Here is a 12,930-nt window from a genome sequence, read left to right as displayed (position 1 = left end):
AGAAGACTTCGTTGATGCTTGTGTGGTTTGTGTGTCGAAAGGATCTGCAGGTCTCTGGACTCTAAATGTGTATGGGGTCTAAAGGGTCTGTTCCAATAGCAGTTGGGATCTAACTGGATCTCCAGGAACTAAAGGTCGATAAGGTACATTCCGATAGTACAAAATCGATAGATGTAGTCATGGTCCAACTCTGGTTCAAACAGTATGTAATTAATGGACATATTCACATGGGTCAACCAAGGCTTCATCATCCATGTTTTTCGTTTTTTACTTATGAAATCTAAAGATTTCGTAAGTATATTGATGACTTCCGTCCTCTGTTTGTGTGTTTGTTTGTTTGTTTGTCTGTGTGTGTTTGTTTGTTTGTTTGTTTGTTTGTTTGTAGGCACGATAACTCGAGAACAGAAGAAGCTACCAATGTCAAATTACACCACGTGATTCAGGAGGGTGATGGCTAGTGCTGATTAGATTTTGGTCAAAATCGGTCAAAGGTCAAGGTCACAGTGAGGTCAAACATTCGATTTTTGATGGTTTGGTACAGAATCATCGTAGAAACTTCTGGTTTGCGTCGCTATCTTCTCGAGAGACAGCTTTTATTAGACAAGGTCAGAGGTGAAGTTGACGATTTCGTAAGTACCAGTCGATGACTGCTTGTTATTTTTTGTTTGTTTGTTATACATATGTATCTTGTATGTATTTTAGATTTTGATAAACTTGGTGTTAACGTTTAACTTCACCTCTTTACCATGTAACTGGTACAACATCGTGCAAAAGTACCCTCATGCTATCAAAGGATGTACCGTGAGAACTTCGTTTGATTTTACTGTCCACCTGTGGTGTCAGGCACATGCACAGAGAGCTGTGTAGCTGATGTTGGCTCTGCAGCATTTGCACATTCTTGGGTTCAGCCATGTTTGCAGTTTCCAACCCCAGTCATCTCGATTAGGAGGCTCTGGTTATGGAAGTCATAGACATAGCCAACCTGGAAAGCATCTCTCTTGCCATGTTCCATCAGAGCTGGGTTGGAGGGATGTTTTCCTGGAATCTAATGCTCTGGCAAAGTCACTGCTGGACCTTTTACCCAACAGGCATCAGACTTATTGGAGGAAAACAGAACAGTATGATAGTTTGTCAAAAAAGGAAATGTTCACTTCAGTTTATTTTTGGCATGTAGGTAGGAAGCGATGCAAGAGTGACTTCTTGAGAAACTGCCCAAATGGCCTGTGCAATTTCTGCAAATGCTGATTTTCCATCCAGTTACAAGAGTAGAAGAGATAGGCAGTTGCCTTTTCAGGGCTCATGCTTTAAACATTGTTGTCAGCTATGATGTCTTAGTTATGTTTGCCAACATCAAATGCTGCCGTGTGTGGTGTGCATAAATTGGACACTAGAGGGGGTGAGGAGGAGAGTGAAGGAGTTCGGGGTGAGAGGTCAGGAGGTGTGCAGTGCAAAGATTGTTACGTTCTGATGTTCGGTTGAATAAAACCGTTGGAGAATATTGAATTCCTCATTCTTGGAGTATTTTGCGATACAACAAACTGGCGACGAGGATGGGATTGAACTTGAATCCACCGACACCCTTTCTACAAAATCCGGGTCTTCAATTCCTTTTACGGCCTCGACTCGTGTCTTTGAATACTACGTGCTGGCGATACAGGAGAATTCACTCACTGATGCCTGAAGGCGTGCTCTGTTGATACATTGCTTAGGCACAGAAGGTCAGAGACTCTTCTATACACTAGCTGTTGTTGATAATAGCTACGAGACTGCACTTGCGGCCTTGAGGAACGTTTTTGTCCCAAGAGTTAATGTCGTGGCAGAACGATCTAAATTTCACCAACGTGGTCAGAAAAATGGCGAGTCTACGGAACAATATATTGCTTCATTAAGGGAGATTGTCATCATATGCGAGTTTGGAGAGCTGGCAGACCAAATGATCTGGGACCAGCTCGTCGAGAAAACAAATTCGCTTCGCATTAGAGAACGTCAACTGCTAGAAATGGAACTGACATTACAGAAAGCTATAACCATGGCATGACAGATTGAGTCGGCAATGGTGGAGGCTCAGATCATCGGCCAAGGCACTGCTAGCGACATGCAGGCCATACACGCTGTTCAGACACAAGATTCGCAGAGTAGCAAGAGACTCTTTAGGTTCACTGTGAGAGGGACTTCATATGAGCGACCTCAACCGGCTGAAGGGAAAAGGTGTTGTAGATGTGGATCTGTAAATCACACAGCCAACTGCTATGGATGCACAGCAAAAGACGCCTAGTGCAACAGCTGCAAAAAGAGAGGACACTTTGCTAAAGTATTCTGGGGCTCTAAACAGGTTCACAAAGTGACTGTCTCTGATGTGTATGTATTGAATGTAGACAATTGGGCTCAAGATGTTGACGATAATGTGCACTGTACAAGTTGCTGCTGCCGGGGAATAGCCGATGGACATTGAATGAGTTTGATACAGGCTCGGCAGTGTCAATACTTACCGAAACCATCCTCCTGCAATGTTTCAATAATGTGTCACTGACTGAGCCAAAACTACACCTGGTTAGCTACCTGAGAAATCTGATAACTGTGCGTGGTTGCCTGCATGCGGATGTGACTTTTGAGAATCACTGTGTGCCGCTGAATTTTACATAGCATGGAGCGGCACTGCCATTCTGGACAGAGACCTGTTTCCTGCACTTGACATGCATCTACTGAATGGTCTCATCACTTCCACCACCCAAAGCACTGCAAATCAAACCCCAGTCGCAAATGTTACAGGTGAGAGCATGGAAGGCACCCTGGGTTGTGCAAAGGGATTTATTCATCTCATTAAAATGCGACCCAATGTGACTCCAGTCCAACAAAAGCTGCACCGTTTACCTTTGTCTGTGAGAGATGCTGTTTTAGAAGAACTGAAAAGGCTCGTTAAACTTGATGTAATTGAGCCAATCGACTCATCAGAGTGGGTTTCACCAATTGTCATGACAATGAAGAAAAACGGAGGGATTCGTCTGTGCGTGGATTTAAGGGAACTAAATAAAGCGGTGGTGATTGATGGATATCCTATTCTGCTTAGGGAGGAAATGTTTGCGGAGCTGTGAGGCAGCACACTTTTCTCCACATTGGATCTGCAAAGTGCGTACCACCAGGTTGTACTGCATGAGAACAGCAGGGACCTCACTGCCGTAATTACACATGAGGAACTGTTTCGCTACAAACGAGTCCATTACGGGCTTGCTTAAGTACCAAGCTGTTTGCAGCTCGGATGATGTCTGCCATTGAGAAAAAAACCAACCCAGAGCTCAGTGTTACCTTGACGATGTAATCGTTTTTGGAGGGACTCCCGAAGCACATGGCAAAACACCTCAGAGCAGTGCTGCAGGGTATCGATGCAGCTGGACTGAAACAGAACCTTTCAAAATGCCACTTCAGACAGACAGCTGTCATTTTTAGGACATTTTGTCACACATGGGACTGAAACCTGACCCTGCCCATGTTGTTGTGGTGTCAGAAGCACCCCCACCAAAAGACGTGCAGAGTTTGCGCTCTTTTCTCGGAATCACATCATGGAATGCAAAGTTCATCCCTAACTATGCATCGGTCATTGAACCCCTGAGAGAATTATTGCAGGGACAATCCACCTTCTCCTGGTCAGTCACAGCACAGCAAAGTTTCGATTCAGTTAAAGAACTGATTGTCAGTAGTCCAGCTCTCGCTCTCTTTGATCCAGAGCTACACACCATCGTGACAACTGATGCCTCTGATTATGGCCTTGGAGCAGTCCTGACACACATTCATGCTGACAAAACAGAGAAAACGATCGCATTTGCATCCCGAACGCTGATTGAATCAGAAAGAAAATATTCTATAGGGGAAAAGGAAGCACTTGGTTGGGTGTGAGCAACAGAGAAGTGGAGGACTTATCTCTGGGGTGGACATTTCACTTTATGCACTGACCACAGTCCTCTCACTACATTGCTTTCCACGAAAGGATTGGGAAGAGCTGGAATGCGCATGGCCTGATGGTCCGCATGGCTTCTGTCATTTAATTATGAGATTCAATACAAGCCTGGCTCTGAAAACGTTACAGCTGATTGCTTGTCTCGCCTTCCACTACCTACTTCAGAGCCCAGTTGGAGGATGATGTTGAGGTTGTTGCGCTCATGTCGACCCTCACTGCAGTGACAGCTGAATAATTCAAAACTGCCTGTATTTCCTGCCCCATTCAAACAAAACTGTGTGAATTGCTGACAAAGTGCTGGCCAAAAAAGTTGAAAGGCCTGGATCCTGATCTCCTTCTTTACTTCAGATTGCGAACTGAACTGTCACTACAAGAGGACTGTGTGGTGAGAGGTACTCACCGCCGCCTTGTCCCAGAGGCGTTACAGCCATATTTCATCAAATTGGCGCATGATACGCACCAGGGCATAGTGAGTACGAAGCAGCGGTTAAGAGATCTGTATTGGTGGCCGGGAATGGACACTCACATCGAGTCCGCAATCAAGGCTTGCATGACAAGACAGCTGTGACACGCATCACCACCGCAGCCAGTTCCTTATCCCGATGCCGCTTGGGAGAAATTGCAAATCGACATAGTGGGGCCCTTTAACTCTGCGCTACTGGATTGTTGTTTCGTTATCACTCTCAATGATTACTTTAGCAATTGGCCAGAAATTGCCTTCACCTCCCAGGTCACTTCCACTACAGTGATCAAGTTCCTGTCAACTGTCTTTAGCAGAGAAGGTAACCCAAAAGAGTTGATATCTGACAATGGTTCACAATTCACATCTCAGGAATTTGAAACCTTTCCTGAAAAACAGACATTATCCACACGAAGTCAGCAGTGTGCGACCCGCAAGCGAATGGGGAAATTGAGCGATTTAAAGGAAAGCTTGCTCACTGCTCACATTGAGGGGAATGACTGGAAAACATTTACAACGGACTTTCTTCAAACATACCAGCCAACTCGACATTCCACACACAACACAGCAATCGCCTGCTGAACTGCTTCATGGGAGAGAGATTCACAACAAGCTGCATGTAACTGGTTTTCAGATACCAAAGCCCAACACACTGTCACACAATGACACGGTGCTCAGAGTCCAAGAGAAGCAGAACAAGCAAAAAGTGTACACCGACAAATGCCGTGGAGAAAAGGATGTGAACTTTGAATGTGGTTCCTTCGTCCGAGTGAGGAAACCTGGCGTCCTCTGAAAAGGACAATCCAAGTTATGGAGCAAAGAGGATCTCATACGTACAAACTGTCCTATGGACAGATCTGGAATGCATCTCATTTAGCATCTGCCTATCAAAGGAATGCAAGAGATGATGCCAAGCTACCAATCATTCCTGACATCACGTACCACCAGCGCAAGACACATCAGAATCTTTGCCGGTCAGCCGGGATTCCAGAATTCGCAGACCTCCAGTCTGGACTCAGGATTATGTGATGATGTAATGTAAAGTACTTTGGGAATAAGAAAAGGAAGCTAATTTAAACTGTCGCCATGTTTATTACGACATTTCAACTTCCAGTTGATTGATATTATTGTTGTCCACCGAGATACTGAATGTGTGGTGTTGTGCCAAGACCGGACGATAGAGGGGGGCGAGGAGGAGTTTGGAGTGAGAGGTCAGGAGGTGTGCAGTGCAAAGCTTGTTACGTTCTGATGTCCGTTGGAGAATATTGAATTCCTCATTCTTGGAGTATTTTACGATGCAACACTGTGGCATCCAATGGGATGGCATTACCAGAAGCGAGCACACTGTGTTAACATCGCCTCGAGACATTTCATTGTGCTTTGGGATACAACCAGGATTGACTATATCTGTGTCTGTTGTATCCCAAGCACCTCCACATGCTTGGGATGCAACCTGTGGTTGATCAATTCATTATGATGATGCTCATGAGCAGCTTGCTCTGACCCTGTCTGTCAGCATGGGCAGCACAAAAAAATCTGCGTGTTAGTCTGGCTCTGCACCTCAACAGCAGCCTTTAACACCAAAAACTGCTGGTGATGTAATAGTGGGGCAGATATGTGAAAAAATTGTGGCTTTTGTGGTAACTGCACCAAAATTGGCATCGATCATGTTTGATGTGTATCAAATGATTTCATATATAGTGCCAAGCTGAATATTTTTCCTGATGCCCAGAAATGCGAAAAATCCAAGATGGCCACCTCACTAATTGTGAAAATCTATCGAGTCGCATATCTTTGGCAATTTATGACATAGAAAAGGATACTTTATTCATTTTTTTTTAATGTTTTCAGACCTTAGGAATCCACTGCCATGATCATTTCTTCTAAAAAATGCTGAGCTATTTTTAGGAATTATATAATTTGTTTTTGCTTCTTTGCTGATGGATGGGCAGATGTGGCCCAAATCATGTCGGCAAAGAAGAGGTGTAAGCTTCTTTACAATGAGAATTTGTGATCATCTACGTCCACACCTGATACTATTGATTGGACCCTGTGTGTGTCCAGCACCACTTAAGTGTCCAGTTAATTATATATGGATGGATGTTGGAGCTGGCTATGACACTTTGATAAATTTCTGTGAACCTGGCGAGCAGCCAGTACCAGTAGACATATGTCAGCTTGATGAAGGAGATGCCATTGCGACCACCCTATCCAGAAATCGTGTTCGATGACATGTATCCTGTCACTTGAAGTGTTCTGCCAGTCGACTGACATGAGTACTAGGAACTGCTGCATCTACAAGTGAGGTAGATCACCCATAAATGCATCGATGGACAACATGTAAAGACAGACCTCCCCAATGTCACAAATGTTTCTTTTGCGAGAATCTGAAACAGAGTCTAGCCTTCTTCATGAAGCTATGACACTGAAAATTATTCAGTGCATCAAACAATGTGCATTAAAACTCCAAGATCAAAAACTGATGGCACAACATGCTAAATATCATTCTCGGTGCATAGTGAAGTTGTACAATGCTTGCAGCCGGAAGAATGAGGAGGCGAAGAAAACGAACACCGATTGATTTCTTCTCATGGAATAGCTTTAGTGGAGCATATTGGCTACGTAGAAGAGATGTAGTTGGTAGATAAGTCTCCAATTTTCAAACTCGCTAATACAGTTGTACACTAACCTACTAAGAGAGCTGGGTGTAAATGTATCCAGTCAAATTCACTCCACATATTTGAAAGAACGTATATTTTCCAATGTGCCCGGTCCCCATGCCCACAAGCAAGGCCGTGATATCTTCATGATTTTCGACGATGATATCGGACCTCTGTTGAGAGAAACGAGCTTGGACGACTGTGGTGATGAAGTCATTTGCTTAGCAAAGGTTGCACATATATGCTGGTAAAACATGGATCATTTCAAAAAGGCTGCCAGGACGATGATGCTCCCACGTCTCTGGTTGCAGTCGTTGACATGATCATGGATGGAAGGATTGTCAAGAACAATGATGCAGAGACAGCAAGGCAAGCAGCACTGTCTGGCCCAATTGTGGTAGTGTAACAGTCATGCGATAAGATGCCAGGTGTCCACCAGTGCATTCCACAGAAAGGACAGAGACTCCACGACCCACATACCTTGGCCTGATGATTCACGGACATGCACGCAAACTTGACTTGTGGACACCTTTTTTCCATTTTGGCTTATCAAATCCGTATGATAGAGTTATTGATATCTCCACACGCATGGCCGTTTCAACATCTCGGCAATATGAAACTTTGTCCCCTGATCCTGCGAAAAAAAAAAATATTTTCACCATAGCTGTGATCGATGGCATTTACCACAACCCAAGCTCAATGACTGCTCATGACGTGTTTCATGGGACAGGTATATCCCTGTTTCAGAATCGTATAACAGAGTCTGATGGAGCCTGGGCCATTGAGCCAGCAGATCCTGTCATTACCTGAGTCGTATACAAATTTGACCTCTGTAACGGGGAGGAACAAGGACCCTCGAAGATGAGAACCATTGTGGCAAATTCAACACAGCAGCTCTTAAGCAAGGAGACCCAGAGCATTGCTGATCCAATCTCCCTTGCTGCATTCCATGCAAATTCACAGCAACCAGACAATTTGGACGTCACCATCACATCATTTCTGCCATTGTTCCCTGATGATTCTTAGTCTGTATCTCTGGTACGTCATTTAATGGATATTGTCTGTCATGCTGTCAAATTTCTGACCCCTGGACAGGTGCCTGGTGCTAACATTGGATCAGCCACTGTTCACGATTGTGAAACTAATCCAGTGGAAGTGGCCAGATGCATACGGCGTACAGAAGTCCGGATCATTGTGCTTGGTGGCTTGCACATCGACATTGCTGCCGAGAGAACTCTCGGAGGTTTCCTTGATGGTAGTGGCCCACTCCTTTCTCAAATGCTCACGCGTGAAATGAATAAGACATGCACACCTGGACACATCCAATCAATTATCGATCATAAAGTCTATGATTCATACAGCGGTGGGGGGAGGGGCGGGAGAAAGAACCTTTTCTGGTGTGTTTATAATCAATGACCAGACTTGCATTGTTTAGAATGTCATGATCATTTTAAAATTGTGACTGTTGCAAATTTATTGACAAAAGAGCTGGTTTTCATATTGAGGTAGCTAACTTTAGCTTACAATTGTCCCCATGAAGATTTCTTTGCATTTTTTTTGTTGTTGCGAGAATAAACTAGAATGATGGTGGCATTGGATTCTTTATGCTTGAAAACATAGAAAAGGACACTTCATGTTTTTATGTTGTAAATTGCTGAAGATATGCAACATGATAGATTTTTCACAATTCATGCATGGTGGCCATCTTGGATTGTTCCCATTTATGGACATCAGGGGAAATATTCAGTCTGGCACTATATCTGAACTCATTTAGTACATATTAAACATGATCTGTACCGATTTTGGTGTGTTTACCACAATTCCTCTCAATTTTATCACATATCTGCTCTACTATAAGTTTGGTGTTAGTTTAATGGTTAAGGTGGCTGGTTCAGGATCCTCGGGTCCTGAGTTCAAGCCCCTGTCAGGCCGTTGAATTCACACCAGGTAGGGTTGACTCAGCTTGTCATCCTGAGGTCGGCAAAATGAGTACCAGTGTGCTGGTAACGGGCGTTGCATCAGCGGCACAGTCGTGCCCTCAGCCAGTGATGCTACTCGCAGCCTTGTGCTGCACAAGGAGGAGTAACATAATCTCATCCTGTACCAAACCTTTGACTTGAATTACCATTCATGATGACTTTGGTAAACAGTGTGAGAAGCTCCTTGCTGTCTTCAAGTCATCATTGCCTAACTTCAAATGCAGCCAGAAGAGCCTAGACCTTTTTTTTTTTTTTTTTGCAAAGGATGCATGTTTATTGGGTGTAACAGAGCTCTCTGCATTACTCATGGATTCCTTCGACCTGGACCGTTCAAAGTGCTCCAAACGAAATACTTGCATAATCCAAAATGAAAAAGTATAATGGAGTTGTGTATACGTATTTGTGCATTTGTAACTTGTAATACCCAAACTTTTCTCACCATCTTACCCAATCTGGTGTACCCTACTCTGTATTGCAGAGCGTCTGTGCTGCTGAAGCAGTTTTGAGGCAAGGATTATGCTGGGTGGTTTGCCATCCCTGTTCCAGCAGTAGTTAGGGCAAGAATTTGGAATTTGTTCCAGGGTGCTGGTGACAGCTCACAGACTCTTCGCGAAATAATTTGTGGGATCTTTTAATGCCCACCAACTAATGCCGGCAGATGGGACTTCCAGTTCAATTTCCATCCGGCAGATGGCACACACATTGATGAATCACCCTGCCTGTGAAATACTGGGATAACAGTTTATAGCTGGATCAAGATTTGAACCCAGGCTCAATGGTTTAGAGGAGTGTCCCTTCCTGTCAATAATCCTCTTACACTTTCAATAATTTCTTGATTTTCAATAACCATGACAGTTTACATAAAAATACAAGTCTGGAGACCGATGGTTCACGAGCAATGTACATGGTTTGCCTTTTTTATTTTTTGACCTTCGAGGGGACGCCACGGGCAAACTGGCGGGAATCGGGAAAAACGTAAACGATGAAAGTTGTAGTACTCAAAGAACACTACTTGCATACCAACTTTCATTCGAAACAGTTTAAAACCCTAGGAGCTCGATGCCCAATTTATTGCTTTTTTTGACATTTTCTAAGTTCATGACCTTGTGACCTTGTGACCTTGACCTTGGTACAAAAATGAAAAATCGAACTCCGTTGGGCTATGCAGGTGCCATTGGGCTAACCAAATACTGAAACCCCTGCCAGATTTGACAAACCCCCTCGGAGAAGATTTAACTTGAAACCGGCTACCCCCTAAAAACACATGTTTTTTGGGTGTGGCTCCGCCCATAATGGGCGCAGCACGCCCATTCTCAGGAAAACGCAACTAGATCATGATACAAACCTCGCATCCTAATTTTATCAAGGTCGGATCAAACCCACGGAGCTATGCTCGGGCCAGACAGATACACACCCATAACGAATATAGTGGTCACTTACTGAATCGTAAACCAATTACGGAAGAAATTGATTGCTACGGTTTGCGACAAAATACAAGAATTTCTCGACTATTAGAACTGACCAATAAATTGGCCTTAAAGAATTTTCCTGTTGAAAATAAATATATATCTATCTATAATTCCAGCTGTGTGTGTGTGTGTGTGTGTGTGTGTGTGTGTGTGTGTGTGTGTGTGTGTGTGTGTGTGTGTGTGTGTGTGTGTGTGTGTGTGACCGCTGTTTCTCGCCAACCACTGGTCCGATGTAATTGAAACCTACCAGGTATATTGCTGGGGACCTGAGGATGTGCCTTTTCAAGGTTTGATATTAATCGGACAAGTGCTTCCCAAGTTATGGCCATTGATTTACCAAACCAATGAAAAGACACGTTGTTGCGTGGGCGTGGCCGATGGGGAAGGGAAGCTCAGCCGCGTTCCCCATTACGGGTTACAACGTACGGGCTTCCGGATAATGGTGACTTCGTGTATTCTAATAATTTCTCTATTTCTTATGCGCATTTATCGATAAACACAATGCCCCAAGTTATGATCGTTTTCATATTAGACGGTGTATAAATTTCGGTAACATCAGAGTGCTGGTATGCTCCGAACCAGGAAGTAAATTTTTTTTCTCTCTCTTCTCTTCTCTTTTTGTTTTTCCTTGCCACAACATTGCGAAAAGGTAAAATACGTTGGTGCTAATTGAATAATTGGGTATTAAAACTAAATTGCGAATAATAGTAACTGCAAATAATATGCGAACTTCCGGGCTACGCATGTACGGGCACGCGAGAGCGAAGAAACGGCCTGTGTGGTTGTTGTTTGTTGCTCGCGGTTTGAATATTTATTTATTTATATATATATATATATATATATATATATATTTTTTTTTTTTTTTTACGGGCATGTACTAGTATTTTTAATTGGGGGAGGGAGTGCCCCCTCCACACCTAATCAGGATTCCACCCCAAGGAGTGGGGAATTTTTTTTTACGGCTCCTATTCTGTGGTTAGATGGTTTGTTATTATCGACACTCTCGCCAAATGTATTGTTGCTTTTAAGTTTTGATGAATTTTGCCCTCACCTGTGACACTAGTTGGGAAAAACCTTTCCACCCCGTCGGGGATTTGCAGCAGTTCTCAAGTGAGTGTAAAGTTGTGCTATATTTTGAGCCTCGAGTTTGATATCTGACTGCTGTCTCTATTGTGTGCAGAGCTCCCCAATAGGTCATGCCACATCCACAGGCGAGGCTGAGGACATGGCTCCCTCAACGTCGTCATATGAACGAGGTGATGCGGTGGCACAAACCACTCCCTTGGAGGGTTGGGACACAGGTAAATGGTTCTCCAGCAATATAATAATTTCCTGCTCCAGTCATTCGCACAAACATGGTGCTCTCTGGTCATTACCACATAGTTACTCCATGATCCCCTTCTCCAAGCCTTTAAGGTCTCTGGTCCTCTGGTCATTGTCAATAACCGTCTTGTCTCCGTTTGTCCATCGCACTGCCATAATGACTCGTATTCCTGAATTTTGTCATTGTTTGGCTGGACTTGTCAAAGTAATGAAATAAAATTGCTGCATTTTTATTTATTTATTTATTTTTCAATGGTTATCTGGGCTCTTGGAAAAGCTCATTGACATTGTAGCAGAATCGGCAGACATGAGGCTTGGATTCGAGCAGATCAGCAGACTTGACATGCCATTAAAGCATGTCGAGGGAATGAATGCACTTGAGGTGATTTCAAATATTAGAGAAAAGGAAAAGAGGTCTGTAGAATCAAGATCAAAAACTTGCCCTTTGTTTGATGAGCATTTGTGATTTATAATAGATCAGGGTAGCTGGGTGAGAGGGGGTAGAGGGCTGTAGCTGAACAAGAGAGCTCTGAAGGCCAAGAAACAACAAAGCTCTAAGAGCAAAATAGCTGATTCTAAACAGTCTGATTGGGAAGTGTCATTGACCTTCAGTAATCTATATTTTATGCCGTTACAAAGTACCAGGTGTATCTGGTGCTTCAACCAACAGTGGAAAGGTTCTGCTACCACTACTATTGTGTCAAATGGATAAACATGAGTATTTCATATTCTCGGTTTTATTACTGCCTACATTCGAGAAACTTAACTCCTGCTTCTTCAATTTCTTGTACCTTACTCCTGCTCTTCCAACCCATTCCCCCCATCACACACACATTCATACACCCCTACGTACAGAGGAGCTGGAAGGTTTGTTCGATGAGTGGCCAGAAGTTATGTCCTGAGATCTTCGCTTACCCTCAGGTGCCAAGAAAGGCTGCTGTCTGTGAGTGGCATTGGATGGAGCCCAGAGGGCAAAGCTTGTTTGAATGTTGCCCATTCCAGAACACTTTTTTTCAATTTTTGTAAATAAACAATCTGTGAATTACCGAAATGCCATCTGAGTTCTGTAATAAAACATTGACATGAA

General features: G+C 43.6%; 1 protein-coding gene across 10 annotated transcripts in view; it reads left to right on the top strand.

Moving 5' to 3' along the window:
• HROB (homologous recombination factor with OB-fold) overlaps nucleotides 1-12,930 on the top strand; it is a 40,327-nt gene extending 27,397 nt beyond the window's left edge. For all 10 annotated transcript variants that reach the window (XM_085879789.1, XM_085879799.1, XM_085879790.1 and 7 more), the window contains 2 exons: nucleotides 11,701-11,821; nucleotides 12,699-12,930. In XM_085879789.1, coding sequence (XP_085735915.1) covers nucleotides 11,701-11,821; nucleotides 12,699-12,745 — 168 coding nt within the window. In that variant the 3' untranslated portion in view covers nucleotides 12,746-12,930. The remainder of the gene's footprint in view (nucleotides 1-11,700; nucleotides 11,822-12,698) is intronic.

The sequence above is a fragment of the Eptatretus burgeri genome, chromosome 4 (genome assembly GCF_056783735.1).
Source record: "Eptatretus burgeri isolate ZD-2024b chromosome 4, Ebu_testis_v1, whole genome shotgun sequence".
Taxonomy (NCBI): Eukaryota; Metazoa; Chordata; class Myxini; order Myxiniformes; family Myxinidae; genus Eptatretus; species Eptatretus burgeri.
The sequence above is the reverse complement of the archived record's forward strand: the minus strand, read 5'-3'. Positions and strand labels throughout refer to the sequence as shown.